This window comes from Phascolarctos cinereus, unplaced genomic scaffold, assembly GCF_003287225.1.
Source record: "Phascolarctos cinereus isolate Bilbo 61053 unplaced genomic scaffold, phaCin_HiC Scaffold_726;HRSCAF=1367, whole genome shotgun sequence".
Taxonomy (NCBI): Eukaryota; Metazoa; Chordata; class Mammalia; order Diprotodontia; family Phascolarctidae; genus Phascolarctos; species Phascolarctos cinereus.
In genome coordinates this window covers 27,666,167-27,690,487 of record NW_027556098.1, presented here as the reverse complement: position 1 = coordinate 27,690,487, position 24,321 = coordinate 27,666,167, and the positions used below count along the sequence as shown (strand labels likewise).

Sequence of the window (24,321 nt, the reverse complement as noted above, 5' to 3'; positions counted from 1 at the left end):
AGGAGAATGTGAGTTCAAATCCAGTCTCAGACACATGACACTTACTAGCTGTGTGACCCTGGGCAAGGCACTTAACCCCGACTGCCTCACCAAAAAGCCAAAAAAAAAATAAAAATGTGGGGCATAATAGGAACCTATGATTCCTTTCACATGTTCAAGGTAAATTTTATCCTTCTACATGAGAAGCAGAATGATGGAAATTTCAAGAACAAATTACTTTCTAATGGAATACTGTCTATTCTTGGAGAGGTGGAATAAAACCCTCATTGCATCTGTGCCAGAGGGGTCCCTGACTCTGTTATATAACCTTTTGAGAGCCTCTGATACATGTTTTGTTAGGATCATCATCCGTCAGTACATGTAACCTTTTATTTGCTAAGTCTCATTAATGCCATTCTCTTCTTCATGTTTAGGGTGGTCTCAGAGAAGGTGAAAGAAGTACTGTATATTCGGCCCAGGAAGTACATCCATTGCTCCAGCCAGGAGCCCCCAGAACCAGGCTACATCAATATCCTCGAGCTGGCAGAGTCAGTGTGTCGCTATGACTTGGATGACATGGACATTTTCTGGCTTCAAGAACTCAATGAGGAGCTCAAAGAAATGGGTAGATGCATCTTATGTGGAGTCAGCACTATAATATAACCAAAGGTTTTGTTTTGGCCACACTGACCTTCATCTCCTTATTTGTAACATGGATTGTATAAATCGGGAGAGAAAGAATACAAGAGAGAAAGACTCAGAGTAGCAGTTAAGCTGGAGGTTGCCTTAACTGAAGGGATTGTTTCAGCTTTGTGCCTAAATGCAGAGCTTCTACTCAAACACTTAACTAGCTCCCTAAACTCAGTATTATGGCAGAAGACACAGGTAAAATAGCTAAATCAGAGATTGTCAGCCTTAGTTTTAAAGAATCTTCACACACACACCCCATAGACACCTCCACCCAGACACATACATACACACATTGCTACTTACTACTTATATGACTTAGGATAATCAGTTAACCTCTCTAGGTTTTAGTTTCCATGGACTAGATTGCTTCTAAGATATATAAGATAAATGCTTTCTATATATATGTATGGCATATTATGCCTATAAGACATATACTATAATCCAAAGTGCTCTGTTAATTATTTCAAGGAGAGCATGAAAATATTTCTTAACATTTTTCAATCTGAAAATATAACTGTGAATTCATTTTAATTTTTAAAATTAGTTTTCACCATGGTGTGGGTCAAAGACATAGAATGAGATTAAGATGCTTTAAGTCAGAATTCCAAAAAGAATGATTAGAACTTGTCTAACGGGATTAGCTTCATGCATGCACATGTCACTTCCACTATTTAGGCAACTAGACTTGACCCCCATTTTAGACAGCATCTTGAGGCCATTGGGATGTCCCTAAAGAGCTAGGTATGTTTGTCTTTCCTCCTAATGAGGTTATTGGGGAGGGGGGGATGAGTGGGGTTAGCTGTGCACATTTGTGAAATGTTAGTGACATAAAGACTGATGATTTTTTAATGAAGATGATAGGACTCTTTCTGTCTGAACGAAAAGGTTAAGTGCCTAACACAGTTATCTTTTTAGATGCATCAGTAATTATTCATTTCTTTTTAAAGCTCAGAAATTCAAATAACATGTTAATAGATTTTAATTTGGGGATTATATAAGTCAGTCTATATCCTAGCCCAGCCTTCCACTAGGGTAGAGAAGATCCTAGGATGAATTTGAGATAGGTGTTTACATAGGAAGTTTTATAAGCTGACGTGAAAAGGAAAAATCATGATATGAGGGAGGATAATCAGTGGCAACAGATTAGTATTTGTAGAGGTAGTATTTATTAGTAGGGCTAGGGACAGGACCTATGATTTCATTGACATAGAGAACTCCCTAGTGAGAAAACTCCTTCTGTCAACCCAGGTTAACACCTCCTCTGCAATTTACAGTTTTGAGAGGTTGAGTGATTTATCCAAGGTCACATAGCCAGTAGCTGTCAGAGGTGAGACATGAATCCAAGTGTTCTCAGCTCCCAGACCAGCTCTTTGCCCACTCTGTCACCCTGTCTCTTTTTTGATAACTTCATTATTTATTGATAACTTCACTGTAATTCTGGCCTTGACATGATTTCACTTTTTGATGAGGTTCCCTTTCTTACTTTAATAACTGAAGTGGACACCATAGGTGGGGTCCAAGATAGACAGCCTATATACCAAATCCCACTCTCTAGTTAATAATATCATATTGGGATTATAGGATGCTTAAGATTTACAAGAATTCAGAGCAAATCCCTTCACCAATACAGATCGAAACTCATCAAAGACTTAATAGATAATTTCTAGGGAGTTGGCTCAGTCACTGAGAGTGTTAATAACTTACCCAGAATCACACAGCTACTCAGAGGTAGAATTTAGATACAGGACTTCCTGACCCTAAGCCCAGCACTCTATATGTGCTATACCTGACTGCCTCTGAAACATGTCATAAATGTTAAAGAAAAAATGGCAAAGGAGCTTTGTCATGTAATTCAGTCTCAGAATTGGAAATCCAGGATTTTAGGTAATTATATATGAAAAATTTTTTAATGTATAATTTACTTTATATACAAATATATATAAATAAGGCCTGCTCAATTTTCCACTTCAGAATTAGCAGCTTTTTGGGTGGAGGGGGCTCTTATAAGTGGCCTGAAAGTAAAAAGATGGCTTATGTGGAATTCTGAAGTTTCTTGGAATATTTTTTGCTATATGCCAAGTATTATGCTGAAGTAAAGTTGTTTTAGATCTTCGTGTTCTTGCTTGAGAACTTGAGTCCTAAGTTTAGAATGTGCTAGAGTAAATACACATATACTCCTACCTACTCATTACCTTTGCTAACAAAGGAAAAAAGTGTAGTCTTCAAAAACATCTGCAGTGGGAAGCTTAACAGCTGGACTAGTGTGTATAAGGATAAGAACAAACAAAGGTGTTTAGGAAGAAAATGAGGAGCAAATAGGACATACAAAGGAAAAACTTGTGTCATTATTGGCACTCAAAGTTTTATAAATAGAATGTTTCTTATTTTTGGCATATTTGGCTCAAAAGTTAACCCTTCAGGAGAGGTACATGGGGAGGATAGAAAACTGGCCCCAGAATCAGAAAAACCTGGTTTCAAGTGCTACCTGACACCTGCTGAACTCTGAGGTTTTTACCAAGTCACAGTGCTTCAAGCATCTCTCAAAGATTATAAGTTGCAGAATAGCTGCTGATACGAGATTCACATTGGTAGAGGGTGTTTTGTGTTTCTTCCCTGGGAATTCCCTACACAGATAAAATAAAAAATTTTGACTTAGGGGTTAGGGATGGGGAAGGATCAGCTAATGACTTTGCAAGTTCTTCTGATTACTTGTTAATGTTTCATAAAATTTGACTTGTTATAGAAAGTGTCCCATTTTAAAATATTGGAGTTTGGAAACTGCATATCAGAATAATTTTTTAAATTGTACTATCCTCAATTAGGGGAGAGGGGAAGTGTAGTAGTACAGAGGCAGAGACTTTCTCAGACAATCTTTTCATTGTATTTCCTTGAGTTATGCTTATTGAGAAAACTTGTCAAAAGCCTGTACTTTCCCTGCCCTAAAGATTTGCATGGTTTTAATCATTTTATTGCTCTGGTTATTAAAACATGCCAGATTATAAATTTCAATGATATACTTTTTTTCCCTTGCTTTTTGGTAAGGCACTCGGGGTTAAGTGACTTACCCAGGGTCACACAGCTAATAAATGTCAAGTGTCTGAGGTTGGATTTGAACTCAGGTTCAATGATATACTTTCAAAGGAGACAGGGGACCATAAGGGAAATAACTGCTTTAGATAGGAACCAGAATGATTTAAGCCTAGATTGTAATTTTTCTGCCTAGAAGACCTTTAACATCATCTAGCCCAATCCCCTTATTTTACAAATAAAGAAACAGAGCCTCATAGGGGTAAAATGACTTGTCCTTGTTTACAGAGATAGATACTTCCTGATTCCTAGGCCCCCTCTTTCTTGGTCAAGTGGTCTTTCCACTATACTGTGCTAATGTACACTTCTTAATTTGTGTGTCAAGCAGCTGTTTGTACTTCTGGTGTTTAGGGATTTAGAGGCAAACCCCCTCATAAAGTGGCCCGCCTCCAGTAATGCTCTTATTACATTATAATCAAGCACTAGACTAAATGCCATCAGCCAATCCCTGAAAATTGGGTGAGGGCCCCCTACTGTCCATTTTGAATACTTGCTCTTAACTTGAGTAAAATATACCAAGGAGAAGTTTAAGCTTTTACAAATAGCTCCCTGATGTTACAGTCCCATTTATCACAAATGAATGTCAAGTTAGTTGTTTCCCCTGTGTCTGGAATACAGAGGAAAAGAGAACAGAAAGAATAACCTTTTAAAAAACTTTTAGCTCAGTATCTAAGACTACACAATTAATGTCTTTTTGGTTGCTCTAATCCTTCAGTCTCAGGGACTTTGGGGATTTGGCTCTTCATTCTGCCACGTCCCAACCCCACAGGCTCCAGTTCTAATCAATTACCTTCTCTCTTCCATGGATTGCACTAAGGGGCTCAGTACTTTTCCATTGCTCTCTTCCACAGGATGGTCTATTGAATCTTCTCCAGCTATGGACAATAGTTTGGGGTTTGTTTTTTTTTTCCTGAGAAACTATGTCCAAATTCATCTGAGGGTCATCATCTGTCTCTAGGTAGCTCTTTCATTATAGGTTAGGGAATTACTGGGGAGGAAAGATCCAGCCCTTCTTTCCATTTCCCAGGATATCACTGGATTCTTGTTTCTTATTCCCTAGCCAGCCATTTGTTTCCTCTTCTTGCCTCCTCCCCTAGCAATACTCCTCTTACTGTAATGTCTTTAAGGGCATTCTCTAGGCCATTTTCCTCTCATGGACATGTGCTTCTTTTGTACATATTCCAAGAGCCTTAAGACCGTGGGAAGTTTTAGCTTTAGTAATACTGACCCTTAGTCTCTTATAACCAAAAACTCATACTTTCATGGGACCAGCTTTGAAAGCAAGAGTGTAAATTTTTCAAGTATATAAAATTGAAATCTAGGTTTGTCATGTATTGGGGACACATTTTTTTCTATCAAAATAGGAATTAGGTCAATCCAATACTAGTCAAATGAAGACTTAACATTAACAACTTACACCATGAAGTCAGGCAGACAAAACATACAGAAAGAGCTGTTCAGAGCTAAGGTTCACAAGAGGAAGAAGACACACCTACAGACAGAATACCCAAGGCAGGAATGGAGACTCCAATTTGTAGTGCAAATACCCTGCTAAGATAGGACAGAGTAATAAAGTGACCTCTTCTTTGGATTCTCTTTGATTATTCTTACTGGGCTCCCGGACACACAAAAAAATGCAAGAAATTCTCCGGTTCTTCCAACCTGTAGAAAAGAAGGGAGAAGAGGAAAGAGATTCAGAGATAGGGGGAAAGAGGAAAGGAGAGAGAGGAAGAAAGGAAGGGAGGAAGGAGAGACAGAGAGAGAGGGAAAAAAAGAGGTGGAGAAGCAGAAAGAGAGAATGTAAGCCCATCTTTGCCCACTCACAAGTCTGCATAGAGAGAGTGCATGGAAATGTGTGGAAGAGCAAACAAGTGCACTGAGCTGCTCTCCATGCCAGAATCCAATCATCTCAAAATCGCCTTTCACCTGCAAAAAAAGTAACAGAAAGATAAGCCAAACACTGCCTACTCTCTTCATTTTTTAAATATATTTTTTCAAACTTCAAAATATGTAGCTATGGCTATCATTCCCTACTTTCCCATATTAGATATGTATTTGAAATAGTATTTGTGCTATATTATGTCTCTGTGTCTGTCTGTCTGTCTCTCTCTCTCTTTCTTCCCCCTCTTCCCCTCCCTCCCTTTCTGTCTTTCATGCTGGGGGGAGAATTGTTTCTTCTCTGAATAGTCAAGTTAGAGAGCTTCACAAAAGATCACTGAAGGTATCTCAGGAATCTTCAAATATAACAAGAATTTATTCTGGGAAGTGGAGAAGAAATACCAAGGCTGGAGGGACTTTTTATAAATGTATTCTACCATGTTCTCACCTGGGAATTTCAGATTGACCTTGCATAGTTTTGCTGGGTCTAGTTCCTTTTAATTCTCTTTTGATTCAGGGTTAAGTTTGATGACAGGATTATCAGTTCATATACATTGCCTTCGTGCTGTTTCAGGTGTATTTCAGTTAGGCCTGTGGTCAACCAGGTAGGTGTCACCCCTTTAAAAGGATCTAAGGTCTGCAGAAAAATTCCACATTGGTCTTTTTCAGACCACTTAATCCTTCTCAAAGCTCCTACATTTCATCTTGAGATTTTTAGTTTAATAGTTAGATGCATTGTCATTTTGGTGTAAATTTTTTCCCCCATTTTTTTATACTTGTATCCTTAGCACCTAGCATTTCAGTGTCTCCTATGGTGCCTTGTATAAGCACTTAATGAATACTTGTTGATTGCTTTTTTTGATTGATTTACGTCTTTCATGTACGCTCTGATAAGCAACGTGACAATATGAACCCTCAATTCACAAAACAGATGAGTACTTCTGATGAGAGAATCCCAGAATATCAGACATTAGAAATTATCTACTTTCTCATTTTATAAGTGAAGAAACCAAGTCCCTAGAGAGTTTCAAAGATGTATAGCTTATAGTTTCAAAGTCATATAGCTGAGATGGGTAATATATCTAAGCATCCCTGTTATAATCTATGGTCTCTGTAAAGACCAATTTTAATCTTTTATAGTCAGAATTTTGGTTACCTTGTAACATATCTTCTTCCATTATATCATTGTTATTATTGACCTAACTGCCTTCTGCAATTTTGTTTTTTCTTAAAGTCCTATTTTCTTAGAGCCAACCAATAACCTCCATGGAAAGTGTCTGTGTGTATACATGTTAAAGAACCCTAACAAAAGCTTTTCTGAAATATTATTTAAAAGAATGCTTTATACGTTTTCCCACATTCTCAGTACCAGGCATATATAGTAGGCAGCATGCCTGCTGTTTGATTGGCTGATTATATCTCTGTGCAGGGTGTGGGACAGTTGATGAGAACACTATGGAAAAGACAGTAGAAGTCTTGGAACGTCAGTGCCATGAAAATATGAACCATGCTATTGAAACAGAAGAAGGGTTGGGCATAGAGTATGATGAAGATGTCATCTGTGATGTATGCCGTTCTCCAGACAGTGAAGAAGGGAATGATATGGTGTTCTGTGATAAGTGTGACATCTGTGTTCATCAGGTTAGTGAGACCAATGATTCGCAACTACACACTGTTTAGAGTTTTCTGAATTAAAGGATTGGTGTTCAAGAATGGATTTCTGTGACCTTCATATCAGAGTGAAAGGGGAAAATATGAAGAAAGTAATTCTTGCATCTCCTGGAAGTAAAGCCTCTTGTGATTGCCTGGGTGATTTATCTTTGGTGGTTACGTTCAGATCTTTATCACCTCACTATATGTTTTGACTACTGAAATAGCCTACTAATCTTCCTCTATACTTGCATTTTCTTCCCCTTAGCTATACTACATATTATCACTAATCTCATACTTTGAAATTTGTCATTCATTCCCTTGATCAAATATCTAAATATCTTCAGTCCTTTCTCCCCATTGTCTGCCACAAAAAAGCTAACATCCTTAGCCTGGCATTTGAGGCCCTCTGAACTGCCCACTACTTACCTTTATTTCTTTCATTTGTATGCACTTTATAGTGTATATTACCTCTTTTGATGACAACAGCCCCGTGAAATAGACTGAACAGGTATTATTATATCCACTTTTCATATATGAGGAAATTAGTGAAATCACCCACCCAAAATCACAGTGAGAGACGGATCTGTGTTTGGATCTCAAATTTTGGAACTCCTAGCCTGATGTTTCTGCATCTCTTCCTAGCCTTATCTCCTGTTTCTCCCTTATCCAAATTCTCTACTTTAACAAAATTTGTTTGCCTGAAGGATAGTGGATTTAGAGCTGGAAGGCCCATTTAATCCAACCCCTTCATTTTACAGATGAGGAGACTGAAGCTCAGAGGGACTTTGTGACTTGCCCAATGTAGAAGTGTATAATGTATAAGCAGAAAGGCACCCAGGTCCTTGAACTGCAAATTCTGCTTTCTTTTTTTCTGTGCTACACTGCCTGAATCTCACTATATCCCAAATACACCTGGCATTTTTTTCAGCTCTGTGCTTTGCTTTCACAATTCATCCTGCCTGGAATACCTGCTCCTTCCCTTTCTAACTGTGGAAATTCTACCTACTTTTCAAGTTACAGCTGAAATACCGTCTTCTCCATAAAGTCTTCCATGATTATTCCAAGCCACAGTGATCTCTCCCTTCTCAGACCTCTTCTAGCACTTATCTTCACAACTTATTTGGCATTTTTCATATACTGTATTTTATTTTTAAGTTTCCTTTCTGTATACATGTCCTACATAATTAGCTAGGTAACAAATTTTTTTTATGGTAGGAGGAACCTCACCTAAGATTTTTGCATTCCCCATTACCTAACTCAGTACTTTACACAGAGTAAGTACTAACTAAATATTTGTTGTTTGATTTATTTAATTCTCTTATAATTAACTATTTCATAATGAATTTCAACTTGTTTTCCTAAATATGCCAGATACATTTTATATTGCATAGTAATAAAAGATGATAATTCACAGTCTAATTATCTTCTCTTTTAGCAAATTTTTTATGGGTCTAATGAGAATGGATTTGAGGGGGAAAATGTATTAGTGTATCCCCAAGCAGGCCACAGACTTCACCTAATTAGCAAAGCTGAGAGAGGGCATACTGTGTGTCCTCATCCACTTGAGGCCTTAAGCCCTCCCTGGAACATATATGACATCACAAAATGAATACACATGTGCCATGAGAGAATTTTCTGGTGGTAAACATGTGTGTATTTATAAAAAGTTGTTGTTGTTGTTGCTGTTTTTAAAGCCCACTCCTTGATAAGTAGTGATATACTTTACCTTTTTCTAGTCTGGGCTCTGGTAGTGGGTTTCAAATCAGAATGGATACCAAATTATTCTTTATGGAATCGGGGTTTATCCAGAATTGTAGCTAATAATATCTCTTTCCAATGGTGGTCAGAAATGATGATGATGATGAGATGAGGATTTACATACTACTTTAGGCTTTGCAAAGTGCTTTGCAAACATTATCTCATTTTATCCTGACAACAACCCTGGGAGACAGGTGCTGTTATTAGCCCTGCCCATTTTGCAGATGAGGAAACTGAGGCAGACAGCAATTGAGTGATTTGCCTAGGGTCTCACGTAGCTAGTAAATGTCTGAGATTGGATTTGAACTTGGATCTTTCTGGCTTGTGATCCAGTACTCTGTTCTATCCACTGTGCCATTCAGCTGCCTAGGTGTTACTAATTTATCTAGATGTTAAATAATGGCAGCTAGAAAATGTATTCAAGCTATAAAAATCTGTTTGCATAAAGCTTCAATTAAAAATCAGTTTACTGGATTTAAGTATAAGCTAACCATTTTACTGTGTCCTAGATGCAGTTTGATAATTTTTAAAAATACTTAAGCTAGACTGCCCTCTGTTGACTAAAGAATTATATGGCTTATTTTTCATATTCAGTAAATTTTTTTTTACAAGATTGTGAATGGCTGAGGTTTAAAAATATATGTGTATGTGTATATATATTTCTTCTTTAATGTATTTTCATTGTGATGTTCATTTTTGAGCCATCACCCTCAGTGTCACTATTCTAGTTATGGACCTTCTTTGGTATGGTATTCTATGTAACAAAAATAAATGATCTATAACACCTGGAGGTTTGCCAAGTGCTTTCCTTCCAACAGCACTGAAATAGGGCAAGTATTGTTTTATCTATTCCCCAGATGAGGAAAGTAAAGACCAGAGAAGTTAAATGACTTACCTATAGATACATAGCAAATAAATGTTGGAGTAGAGACTTAAACCTAGGTCTCTTGATCCTAAGACTCTTTTCACCAAAATACATGTAGACTGTGGATTCGGTTAATTTTTTTTTTTTGGCTAGGCAATAGGGTTGAGTGACTTGCCCAGGGTCACACAGTTAGTAAGTGTCAAGTATCTGAGGCCAGATTTGAACTCAGGTCCTCCTGACTCCAGGGCTGGTGCTCTATCCACTGTGCCACCTAGCTGATTTATAAGATTTCTAAGTGATTGAAGAAAGGGTCAGCTACACAGTGTTATCGTATATATGTATGTATTTAGGTACTGCCAGTTCCCAAACTCTTCCTGATAGAGAAATTAGAAATTCATTGGATAGAAGATGGGTTAAATTTTGGATCACAGAAATTTCATTTGTTTTCAAGGAGTACTAAAACCTCATTTAACCAGAATACCCCTAAAGTGGGTTGATCTAATTGATTTAATTTTCAGTTTATCTGAGGATTAACTAGACAAATATTCTTTGTTTTCATACTATTATAAACCTATCTAAAATGCATAATTCTGCTTTTCTGCCTTCGTGAATATATACACCGACTGTGTAGCTGACCCTTTCTTCAATGACTTAGAAATCTTATAAATCCTGAAAGTCATTCTGAAAATCAGTTCTCATTATACCCCATTGCAGATTAAGCCAAATCTATGCTAACCCTAGTTTCCAAGTTTGGTTGGTAGTTGTTGTTATGGTTTGCTTGGTTTTTTTTAACTAAATTCCCAGTTAGCTTGCTTTGTTGTTAGTTGTGTCTTTCCCCTAAAAATGGATTTTGCTATTGGTGTATATCATGTAAAACATTTTGTCTGTTCTTTCATTATCTGTGAGAACATTAACAAGATTTTTTTTTCTTGTATTCCAAGGCATGTTATGGCATTCTCAAGGTTCCAGAAGGAAGCTGGTTATGTCGTACCTGTGTTCTGGGCATTCATCCTCAGTGTCTTTTGTGTCCAAAGAGAGGTGGAGCCATGAAGGCTACCAGGACTGGGACCAAATGGGCTCATGTCAGCTGCGCCTTATGGATTCCAGAGGTAAAAATCCATTCAAGGTCATTATTATGCCTTCTCCTGAGGACCCTCTCTTTTTCTATAGATGTGCCATGGATTAGCTTAAAGGATATTTGCATCTGCCAGATATGCATAATATTGCTCTTCTGGTTTAAAGATGTGGTCAATGGTTGATATCTGAGTGTGTGGGAGTGCTTAAAAAAGCAAAGCCACGACAATCATTCTGTCCACATTGCGATCACATGAAGGTTGGCCTTCAATTGAACACTGTTTACAGAGCTTATTAGTTCGAAAGAGATAACCCATTTCTCTGTGGTCCACATCTGTGTCAGATTATTTTAAATCAGGATCCAGTGAATTTCTTAAGCCACCTTTCTATTCCCCCTTCTTGTAGTTATTTTATTCCATTTAACATATGGCGGTTGCCTAAGCAACAAATATAGGCTAGAAGTCCAATGAGGAGTCCAGATATGGCTTCAAGTCCTTGCTCTGCCATCCACTCTATGTGACCACAGGCAAGTCACATAAAGTCTTTGAATCTGTTTTCTTATCTCACTCTAACCTGGATGGTATAATACATATAACCACTTATTTCACAGGGGAGTTGTGACAAGAATACTTTGCAAACTTTGGGGAAATAATCTATATATATATACATATATATATATATATACATATATATATATATATATGTGTGTATATATATATATGTGCATCCATATGTACACCTACATAGATGTTAAACTGATAATAAATCTACATGGTACTTTGAAGTTTGCAAAGCTATGTACATTATCTCATTTGGGTGTCACAACTACTCTCTGAAGTGGGTACCAAGCATTTTTAGCCCTATTTTACAGATAAGGAAACTGATCCTCAAAGGGTTAAATGACTTGCCCGTTGTCACACAGCTGAAATTGTCAGATATGGAATTTAAATCCAGGTTTTCTTGACTCCTAATCCATCATTCTATCCACTGTACCAAAATAGCTTATAATCGCTGACATTTATGTAACACTTAACCATGTGCCTGGAACTGTGCTAAGTAATTTACAATCATATTCTCATTTGATCCTCACAACAACCTTGAGAGTAGGTGCTATTATTATCCCCATTTTACAGATCAGCAAACTAAGGCAAGCAGAAGTTACATGACTTGCCATGGATCACATGCTAGTAAGTTTCTGAGGCCTCATTTGAACTCAGATCTTCCTGACTCCAGGCCCAGCCCTCTATTCACTTTTCCACCTGACTGCTCTGATTCATTGTTTGCGCAGGTTGGATCCAGAAAATCTATGTCACAGTGAACCTGCATGACTAGAAGACTGGATGCTTTAATTTACTTTTAGCTGATAATATCTCATTAGCAATTTGTTCCATTTCTCAGCTTCTTTAGCCATACTCATTACTATTGTCATCAAGGCAGTTAGTATCATATCCAAGCAACCTGCAAAAGATAAAATATTACTTACTGATAGAAGCCATTGTCTTAGCATCTAATTACCTAGATAAAATCATGTTAACATATATTTCCTTCCTTTTTAGTTTTTCTCATGTAAAAGGTTCAGAATCAGGCCTGCAGCTGGTTAACATTTCTTTTTGTCCTGTAGATACAGAAGTGATGAAATTAATTTTTCTCCTTTTGAACCTTTTGCTGTATTTGTTTTACCAAGGAAATTCAATTGAATATTCTGTTAAAGATGTGAGAGGAAATGGTAATGATCTCATAGAACATCAGAATTGAATTAACGACTTTTCTAGTTCAACACATTCATTTTACAGGTGAAGAAACTGAGGCCTAGAGAAATTAAGCAAAGTCCCCAGAGTCATATAGCTAGTTAGTGGCAGACACGAGAGTAGAAGCCAGATCTGACAGTCAGGTCACAGGGGTGGGGAACCAGCAGCCTCGAGGCCATATGTAGCCCTCTAGGTAACTAAGTGTGGCCTTTTGAACCCACATGATCAACAGTCAAAGGGTCACACTTGAGGACCTAGAGTGCCACATATGGCCTTGAGGCTGTAGGTTCCCCACCTCTGTGACCTGACTCCTACTTAAATGATTTTTTTTCCCCACTAAGCCAAACCTCTTATGCTAATTAACAACCATAAGACTAAATATGAAATGCTGTCTTAAAGCAGAAATACTTTTCTTAATTTATATGTTGATCTAACCCATCTCCTATCCTCCAAATCCCAGCAGTTCTGTGGATTTATTACTTTCCCTCTGACTTGCCTGATTTTGGCTTTAAGGAAGTATGACATTGGTTCCTGCCCATTTTAATACATAAAACAATGAGATGTTCCCAATAAAACTAATTCCCAAACCAGTTATTGAAGAGATATCTGAATTGAACCCTCCAAAATACGAGTTAAACTCTAGCTTTTTATGCTGAAAATCTTTGTTATGAATCCCTTGATTTATTGGACACTAGACTTCTTCAGTACACTGAAAGATCTGTGATTTCATTTGGAATGAGAACCCTTGGGTCCAAGCCCAAGTTTTGCTACCTGTTTACCATGTGACTAATCACAGGTGAGTCAAAAATTACCCCACCAACAAATCTTGATCTTTTTACATATTAGTAAATGGTCTTCATGAGTAATAGCTTCCCCCCACACCACCAAAAAATGTATCACATAGTGATCACTTCTGGGGCTTTCCAAACTTAGGCTAGTTTGAGATGGCAGACTTGTAGCCTCTATCTGGTCATGTCCTTTTAGCTGTTCTAGCTTGGTAAGAAATACCAGAGTTTGAGCTCTCTTTGAACAAAGTCTCTTGAGAATCCAGGTTCAGCTGGCTCTGATGACATACTGGAGTGGTTCTAAGTTTAATCACAGAACTCAATTTTACACCAGAGTAAATTGTAATGCCTTTTAAAATATTTTAAGAATATGTAACTGTATTCTGTGATTTAAGAATTAAGGCTTTATATAGTCATCCCTCAAAATTCACCAGTTTCATATTTGAGGTTCTGGTTTTTTGTGGGTTGGCCATTGACAAATTATATGGGAATTTTTTGGAGATTTGTGGTGTACTATGGAAAATCACAGACGATGCATATGGATAAAGAAAACTAGAAAAATAATTTAGCAAGTCATAAATGCATAAGTACTGTATATTAATTAATAATCTAGTTTGTCATTTGCTACCATAAGTATACGTATATACATTTATCATAAACAGTTGAATTTTGGTAAACATTTCAGTGCAGTAAAGAATCGTGGTCCTCACATCCTCTTTGGGTGTGCCTCCTCTTTTTCTCTCTACCACCCAGACTTAGTCACGTGATTTTCTCCTGCATGATCTTTGTATCTTGTGTTTTTGCTAAGAGAAGGAAATCCACAAAGCAGTTGCTGCAGCTACACCAGCAGCTGCAAAGACTCCACCTAGTAGTGTGCAAGATACTGATCTCTCTCCTAGAAACTGCAACTTTTTAATGGGTGCAATGTGTTTCACTTGTTTTGTGTGTCAAATAAACTTGATCAGAATTATTAAAAATAAAGGTTTGGAATGGGGCCTAGACTTATTCACAGTTTTTTCACATTCCTGGGGACCTGTGCCCCTAACCCTAGTGAATGTCAGGGAAGACTGAATTTGTTTCTTCTTTTAAGCTACAGTTTCTGTTACTGTTTTTTTAAGCTATTACTCAAGCCAGGAAAGAATACTGTGTTTTCCCAATAGTGAATAATAAATAAACAGTTATTAAGCATTGGCTATGTGCCAGGTACGCTGGTGATACAAAAGCAAACGACAGTCCTTGCAAGCTCTTAAGGAACTCAAAGGCTAATGGGAAAGACAACAGGCATGCAAACAAATACATATAGACAAGATAGATACAGGATAGCTGATCTTGCAGGGAGCCATCCCCTTTCAGAGAGCACAACAGTCTTGATGTTAATGTTTTCAGAAACTGTCATGGCATGAGTCTAGTGATGTTTTATCCTGGTGTGTGTGTTTGTCCGTGTATTTGTGTGTATTTGTACACAGAAGAGAAGAGAAAGGGGAAAGGAAGAAGTATTTATATAGCACCTATTATGTGCTAAGTCCTTTTTACAAATGTTATCTCATTTTATCCTCACAATCACCCTTGAGGTAAGTGCAATTATCCTCATATTATAGTCGAGAAAACTGAGGCAATTTTTACTCATGGTCACATGTAGTAAGTGTCTGAGGCTAGATTTGAACTCAGGAATTCCTGACTTTAGGCCCAACCCTGGTGCCACCAGCTGTTGTAGCACTTCGTTAATCTTCCCACAAAAGTAAGTGGAGATTTCTTATTCAGCAGGAAATCAATCCCAGTTTCTAATCTTTATAGGATTTTCAAGGTTTCTTTCATCTTTCTAATTTTAATAATTTTTTGCTATCCACCCCCAGAGAAAGAACTTTGGAGTCTGCGCGCAGATGGAAGCGTACTATTAGCTTTCCTTTTCTTTTGTTGTTTTGTTTCTTCTTTCTCGTTGTTCCTCCCATTAATTCTAATTCTTCTTTACATCATGACTAATGTGAAAATATGTTTAATATGAATGCATAAGTAGAGCCTATATCAAGTTGCACACCATCTTATGGAGGGGAGAGGAGAGGGAAGGGGAGGAAATTAAAAACTCAAAATCAATTAAAAATAATTTTAATGATTTTTGGTGGTATGTGAAATTTGCAATTGCAAATACGATCATTGCTGAGAATTCTTCCTTATATTATAACATGCTTCTCTTTGTGCTGTGTGTGTGTGTGTGTGTATGTGTGTAGAGAGAGAGAGAGAGAGAGAGAGAGAGAGAGAGAGAGAGAGAGAGAGAGAAAGAGAGAGATTAGCTACCATTGTTTGAACTCTGGTTTGCTTGGGAATAAAAAATTTCAAGAATCCTTTTTGCCTCAATCTTAGAATGGCAAGACATAACTTATGATGAAATCATAAATTTATAACTATAAGGAACTTTTAAGACTAATCAAACCCCTTCTTTTTGATGAGATGAGAAAATTAAAGCCAAGAGAGGTTGTGATTTGTCCAGTTACACGGGTTGTCAGGGACAGAAGATTTGAACTCAGATTTGCCTTTAAAATATATCTTTTTTACTGTTTCCATTTATGTGTGATCATTTTTCCATTATATAAAACCACTCTACTTCCCTAGAGTATCAGTTTTTTCACAGTAATGATGAGATTTTCTACCTCTTCCATTTTCTCAAGTTCTGTTAGTCCCTGATCAAATAAAATATTCCCCAGTTTGTATAATAACAGCCATCCCACTGCCACACTTCTGTCTTCTCTAGTCACCTTCTATATACGGTGTCCCAAAAGTCTTAGTGCAGTTTTAAGCTATTAAAGCTTCAATAGCTTAAAAGCACACTAAAACTTGTGGGACACTATGTTATTTCCTTTGCCAAAAATGATTGACCCGAACAGTGTTTAGGAGCAAATTACTTTTGTTTCTGGGTTTGTTTTCATCCCTATCAAGACTTACTCCATCTTTTCATTTTTACAAACTCTTAACTTCCTATGAAATAATTTATACTGTATAGGATGTACATTGAAAACTTGGAGGATAATTGATGGTCGTATTTTTGGTTTTTTTCAGGTCAGCATAGCCTGCCCTGAAAGGATGGAACCAATCACAAAAGTCTCTCACATCCCACCTAGCCGATGGTCTTTAGTCTGCAGTTTATGCAAGTTAAAGACAGGAGCTTGTATTCAGGTATGTCCTCATTAGAAGGATGTGCAACGTAAAGTAATAAAACTTCTTTGACAATTCAATTCAGCACCCATTTTAAAAGCAGCCATAAGCAGCATACTATGCAAGGCTCTGGGGATACCAGAATCAAATGGCAAAAAGCCTACAGTGTAGTAGGTGGGAAAAGAAAATAGATATGATACAAATTAAAAGTGTACAGGAGAACTGAAAGTAGTATGAGGAAATTGGAGAAAAAGAAAATCACTTATAGCTGAGGGACTCAGGAAAGGTTTCCTGGAGGAGGTGGCACCTAAGCTGGATCTCAAATTGCTGCAAAGATTTCGACAGGTAGAAATATTGGGTGGAACCATTGCAAACGTGGATAACATGAAGAAAGGAACCAAGGCTGGTTAAGATCAGGAAATGAGATTAGGAAATCTTGAGCAACCAAATTTGACTAGAATATAGAATGTGAGACAAAGAGTAAAGTGACTACTTTGATAAGGCTGAAAATGTAGTCTATCTAGGCCAGCACTTTTTTTTTTTAGGTTTTACATTTACATTCCTATAGGCCAGAACTTCTTAAACTGTGAGTCGCAGCCCCATATGGGGTCACATAATTGAATGTGAGGATCACAAACAAGTTGGCAACAGTAAAAGGCTTCTGAACATGCAGAGACCAAAAATTAATTCAAAATCAAATGCATTATGAAACCGAGGTATTTCTGGCAACATTTGTCCATGTTGCGTTGCACAACTTCACTGCATGCAGCCTTTGCTCTGAACACACAACATTCACACTTTGCACTGTGCATATAGTCATACCACAAAACACCAACGAGCACTGCCAGAAACACCTCAGCTCAGATTCAAGACTATTGTATGTTATGGATTGCAGTGTTTTTCACTGTACATCAAAAATCATTAAATGATTTCTGGCATGGGATTAGGACAGAATTTCCAGCAATTTCTAAAATATCTCTAAACATACTTCTACCGTTTTGTGACACATATTTATGTGAAGCAGCATTCTCAGCATTGACTATTATAAAATCAAAATATCAATGAACTCTGAAAAACATTAAATGTCTTACAGTATCAAATATTCCACCAAGATTTAATTCTTTATGTAAAAATAAACATGTATGTTTGCATACAAAGTATGCAAATTTGCTTTCATCTTAATAAATGGTAAAATTATATGTATAGCAAAGAATTGTCTTAAAATAAATTTCTTCATAATTTATTATCAGCAGATGTTTGATTTGTATACCTATTTCATATATTTGTATACCTATTTCATATACCTGTATACCTGGATCATATAAAAATTTCTCAGGCACAAAGGGGTCACAAGTAGAAAAAGTTTAAGAAGCCCTGCTCCAGGCTATCGGGGCCTTGAATGCCAAGTCAAGGAATTTGTATTTTCTTTTCTTTTTTTGGTGAGGCAGTTGTGGTTAAGTGACTTGCCCAGGGTCACACAGCTAGTAAGCATCAAGGGTCTGAGGCCAGATTTGAACTCAGGTCCTCCTGACTCCGAGGCCTAGCAAGTCCTCTACCACCTAGCTGCCCTTCTATTATATTTTCTAAAAAAAAAGGGTAGAGAAAGATATTGAAAGTGACTTCTGGACTATGAAGACTCCTCAGGGGCAGCTAGGTGGCGCAGTGGATAGAACACCAGCCCTGAAGTCTGAAGTAGCTGAGTTCAAATGCGCCCTCAGACCAAACACTTGACACTTACTAGCTGTGTGACCCTGGGCAAGTCACATAATCCCAATGCTTAAAAAAAAGAAAAAAAAAGAATCCTCATTGTACACTCCTGGAGAAAAGTATTCATTTGGGGGAAGCTGTTAGAAGTATCAGAAATTCCTGTGACTTCTTGGAGAAGGACTAGAATTCCTGGTACTCCTGCTCTTTCTACCAACTGAGAGATTCTGATAGAGCATTGCTCCCATTGGCTGCCAGGAAGCCTCAGTGCCAAGAATAACAAATTAGAAATGAAAGGTCTGGGTCCTCTAACCACATCATTGTCTTCTCAAATCTAGGTTAAATGGATGAACCATAGAAGTATCATCCTAATCTACAGTGTACCAACCTCATTTTTGCTTACTCCTTTAATGGGTATTTATAATAAGCACTTCCAAGTACAGATAAGTGTAAAAGAAAAGAATCCATAAAATGGCTGCCAAATACCAACAAAATATTTACTTTTCCTAAGTAATCAAAGTAAACAAAAATAAAACCCTAAAAGTAAATTTGGCAAGTGTTAATTAACAATCTTAGTCATTTAGCCCAAATCCAAATGCTTCATATAGAAATCCTCCCCTTTCCTGAGAAAGTGCAGAAAGACTCCTTTGGCTAAATGCCAAAAGAATGACAAGTAATTTTCTGCCTTTTTGAATTTGGCAGGTTAGATACCCCCACCCAACTATTGCAGTTGGAAAATCTAGCAAAATCTTGAAGAATCCAGCATGTCTTGCTGAAGGCTTTCTTTTTAGACTCAAATAACAAGTACAAAGCCCTCAAATTATACTTGTGTCCTAATGAACATTCCTATGAAGATAAGACAAGGAAAAAAAATAATTTTTAGTGTCATCAGTCAGAACATTAGAATATAATTAATTTGATTCAATTCAACAAAAAATTAAGTGTCTATTATAAACGCATGACACTAGTCTAGGTGCTGGCAATACAAAGATTAAAAAGAAAATAAGGCCTCCCCTCAAGAAGTCTATAACATGTGGGAGAGCTCAGTATATACAACCCCAGTGCCTAGCAAAGTGCCACTCACTTGGTAAATCCTCAGTAAATGCTTGTTCACTGACTGACTGAATATTCTTTCAAAGGGAAAAGAGTATCAACAGTTAGAGAGACCAGGAGAGAAGACCCTGTAGGAAGCTACACTTGAGCTATTGAAGGAAGCTAGAAAGCCTAACGGGTAGGAGAAAAAAACACACTCCGCATATTAGGGGCTTGACTATATGTTCAAAGATATAGGAGATAAAAAGGTAGGAGATAAAATATCACAATTGGGGAGCAGCTAGCAAACTAGTTTGCTAGCTATAGAGAGCATGGGAAGGGGAGTCATACTAATTAACACCAGAAATGTTAGGCGGAAACCAAATTGTGTTGGGCCTTAAATGATGGCAGGAGGATTGCATATTTTATCTTGGAGACAATGTTGTTGTTCAGCTGTGTCCCATTCTTTGTGACTCCATGGACCATAGCATGCCAGGTCCTTCTATCCTCCACTATTTCTCAAAGTCTGTCAAAGTTCATGTTCATTGTTTCCGTGACACTATCTGTCTATCTCATTTTCTTCCATCCCCTTTTCCCTTCAATCTTTCTCAACATAAAGGTCTTTTCCAATGAGTCCCATTTTCTCATTATGTGACCAGAGTATTTAAATTTCAGCTTCAATATTTGACCTTCAGTGAATAGTCTGAATTGGTTTCTTTTAAGTACTGATTTGATCTCTTTGCTGGCCACAGGACTCTCAAAAGTCTTCTCTAGCACCATATTTCAAAAGCATCAATTCTGTGGTGCTCAGCTTTCCTTATAGTCCAACTCTTACAGCAGTACATTGCTACTGGAAAAACCATAGCTTTTACCATATAGACTTTTGTCAACAAGGTGATATCTCTGCTTTTTAGTATGTGGTCCAGATTTGCTGTAGCTTTCCTTCCAAAGAGCAAGCATATTTTAATTTCATGGCTGCAGTCATCATCTGCAGTGATCTTTGAGCCCAAGAACATAAAATCTGACCCTGCTTTCATTTCTTCTCCCTCTATTTTCCAAGAGGTGGTGGAACCAGTTGCCAAGATCTTAGTTCAAGCCAGCTTCTATACTCTCTTCTTTCACCCAATCATCAAGAGGCTTCTTAATTCTTCTTTACTTTCTTGGAGACAATAAGGAGCTATAAAAGACTTTTGAGTTGGGGTGGGTTGGGATGACTTAGTCACGTCTTTGCTTTAAGTTTGGCAGCTGTGTTGAGGATGAGAGAGAAGCCTGGACTCGAAAATTATGAACCCATATAATTTACTCTAGTTGGTAGGGAAAAGAGAAAAGGCAGAGGGTGAAATCAAATCCTATTGGAAATGCAGAAAGAATGTCTCAGAAAGTTTTCTCTTTACTAAAACCATAAATATGGGTAACTTTCCAACGTACCTTTGATTCAGCAGCACATGCTACATATAATATAGATATTATTTTGATTTTGAATATTATCATAGTTTGGATAATGAATGAAGATACAATGTAAACATCAGGTCTACCCATTTATGCCGTCTATTACAGATCTGCTCAGTTTGAGAAAATAAGTCAACTATTCTTATTTAGCAAATATAATCACAATAAAAATATTCTGTACTTGTAACAAAAGCTATCTCTAATCTCCAGCCATAGGAATAAAATTACAGAAAAATAAGAGACTTCAGTTGCTGATCTTCATAGTAATAAGATTTAACATATGTTAGGGAACCCTATAGCAAACTACACAGCTAATAGAAAGCTCTTTTTTTTTTCCAAAAAATGATTATTTTTAATTTCCTACCAAACTGGGTTTTGGGACAGTCAGTCCCATGACCTATCTGTCAGTCCTATGACCAGCCTTGTTCAGGGTGCAGAGGTTTATCACCACATTGCCTACAAAATGATGATTGATGATTTTTTTTTGTTCTGTAATATCTCTGGAAGATCATTTACTAAGTCATAGAACGATATCATCTGTGTAAAGGGACCGATTACCCATGCTCACTGAGGTTTGAATCTCAGATGCTTCCATCTCTATCCAGCCACACATTCTGATCAGCCACCACATTCTCTACTCTCCGGCAGTATTTACCTATACTACCACATTATCTTTTCTCTCACTGCAACCAATTTAGTTTTTGGTTGGACATTTACTAGTCTCCAGAGAGGTAGCATGGCAGAGTGGATAGACATCTGAATCTGAGAGGAAGGAAAGCCTGGGTTCAAGTGTTACCTCAGGCATATGCTGTGACGACAAATAACCTCTTAGTGACCCTAGGCAACTCTTTAAGACTATGAAGTTGCAGAATGGTTGCTGGAGTTTCATAATCAGGAGTTCTTACACTAATAAAATCACAGAGCTCACCTTCAGGCAACCCTAGTTCTCCAAACATCCTTCGTTCCTAAGTTATCATTGTATTCAGTTCTGATCTTATCCCTCTTTTACCCAAATACTTTTAGTAGTTCTTCATTGCCTGTGAAGATGTAAATTCCTTTTGAGGGACTTTGCTAGTAGTTAGAGATGATTCCCAGAAGAATCAGGTTACACATTCAGTCAATGCTAAGAGCAACAAAGGTCTTTTCCCACATTTAAGGGAAGGCCATATGGCTTAATTGGAGACTCCTAAAAAAACACAGAATGGGAAGAGCAACAAGAGAAGAGTACTAGAACAGCTTACTAGCTCCCTTCCTTGCCCTTCCCTCCACCTCTCTGTTTCTGTCTCTCTCTGGGGTCACCACTGACACCTCCAGAGTGAGAGGGAGGAAGGTAGAAAAGTCATATGACCTTGAATATCTCCAGGGAACCTCAGGCGCATTGGTCTTCAAGCTATGGCAGAGGAAGTGAATCCATGATGAACTTCCAAGAGGTTGCTCTCAGGACTTGGCACATTGTTGCACTATGGTCTCATTAGTGTTGTACCAAGAAATCAGTGAGCAAGACCCAGACGTAATTTGAAATGTGGATTTATTAGGGGTCGAGCTAGGGTTTATATGGCAAACAGCATGGGAAAGAAATGCCAGGAATACTGATGTGTCTTTGGGGGCTGTGGATGGGAAAGTACAGAGAGTATACCGGTCAGAGGGGGGATGGATCTTTGGAGTCTGGCAGGAGGAAGAGTCCTTGGGCTGGTCAAGGACACCCCTCTCCCTCTGTCTTGATGAAAGAATGCTCTGCAACAAGGGAAAGCTTTCTCACAACACAGGGACTTACTAAGGAATTGGGAGGCTTCCAGAGACATGATCTGAGGGCTGGGGCCTGAGCAGCCCAGCTCTGTGTAGCTGTACCAGGGAGAGAGATATGGGTCATGCTGAGGCCCATGCATGAATAACTGCTAGGCACAGTGTCCTTGAGCTGGGGAATGGTTGTTAGAGACAGTGTTTCTGAGACTAGGGAGAAATTGGGGCACAAGTACAAGCACCCGAGCACCCCATCATTACAGGTCAGAGATCACACAAACTAGACCAGGTGTCCTGGTCTCTGCTATAAACATAATTATCTAAAGCAATTATATTGCAAGCTTTCTTATCCATTTGCATTGGAGGTACGGGCTATGCTGAGGTATGCAAGAGTACATTTCACTATTGTTTAGATTTAGGAGGAAAGAGGTCTGGGGCCAGGTTAAGCACCAACTTTTGCTTTCCATGGCTTAAAGGGCCCTACTACCTAAATAGCAAAATAATGTTCTGCATTACATTAGGACTTTGGGAGTAAGCTTTATTAGATGTATAAAGGCCTCTCTGGGACCAGAGCAGCTTAGGCAAACTGATAGTAGCCCAGGGTATATCTCATTCTGTAAGGTCTGATTGGTTTCCCACCAGGTCACAGAGGGGAAGATAGGGAGGCCCCAGGCATAGAAGATTACAGATAATGGGATTTCTGGAGAAGAGGCAGGGCAGAGGGAAGGGGAACCAGACAAGAAAAAGGTATGTGACTAAGATACAGGTAGCCTGTGGATTGAAAAAAGCTAGTTTGGTTCATCCAGACAATCTAGTCTTAAGTCACCTTTTCAGTTTACCTCTTATCCCTTCACGTATTTTATGTCCTAGTCAAACTGGACACTCCACAGTTCTCCGGTTTTTTCTTGTCTCTGGTGCCTTTGTTCACACTGTTCCACTATGGCTGGAATAGACTTCTCTCCCCAAATCCCTCTGCATCTGTTGAAGTCTTTCTTCCTTCAAACCCAATTCCTTTATGTAACTTGATTTCTCCACTCCCCATCCCCCCAAATAATCTCTACTTTCTCAAATTTCTCATAACACTTTGGGCCACTTCTTTGCCCCATCACTTTCAGCCTTGTATCATACTTATTTGTAAACATGGTATAGGCCATAGGTAAGCTCCTAAAGGATAAGGATTGTGTTATTTTTAATCTTTGCAAAGTCTCTTGCATATAACTAGGTGCTTTATAAGTGTTGAATTAAAGGTATAACTTGATTAATTACAGAACAAATTTTAGCAACAATAATCACGGTGGGTTTCAGAGAAAAGTTTCAACCCTTCAGCCTGGGATGCTTGGGAAGGCTTTATGAAGGTAGTTATATCAAATCTTACTGAGACTCTGGGTAAGAAGTCTGAGTTCTAGGTCTTTGTCGTAATTTGATAAACATTTTTTTTCCTTCTTTGAAGTGACAGGAATAGAAGAAAATTCCCCAAATTAATTCCAAGGTCCTTTTTCATCTTTAAGGGAAAAAAAAAAGAGCTATAGACATATGGGAGCTACTTTGCTTTAAAAATAGATAGGAAGTTATTTGCTCACATGCAAGTTATGAGAGGTAGTAGAATATAGTGAAAGACTCATTGGATTTGAAGAGACCTGGGTTTTGAATCTTACCTGTGTAACACTGGGTAAGTCACATCCCTTCTCTGAGACTTGGTTTTCTGCTTTATAAACTGGAAGTAATAATATTT

At 37.9% G+C, this 24,321-nt stretch overlaps 1 protein-coding gene across 7 annotated transcripts in view; it reads left to right on the top strand.

Annotated features, from left to right (window-relative positions):
* JADE3 (jade family PHD finger 3) overlaps positions 1-24,321 on the top strand; it is a 201,285-nt gene that overhangs the window by 157,459 nt on the left and 19,505 nt on the right. For all 7 annotated transcript variants that reach the window (XR_013482761.1, XR_013482760.1, XR_013482759.1 and 4 more), the window contains 4 exons: positions 414-604; positions 7,064-7,275; positions 10,852-11,019; positions 16,569-16,685. Coding sequence is in view for 1 of the 7 variants with exons in the window: in XM_078146310.1 (XP_078002436.1) it covers positions 414-604; positions 7,064-7,275; positions 10,852-11,019; positions 16,569-16,685 (688 nt within the window). In the remaining 6 variants the exon portion in view is untranslated. The remainder of the gene's footprint in view (positions 1-413; positions 605-7,063; positions 7,276-10,851; positions 11,020-16,568; positions 16,686-24,321) is intronic.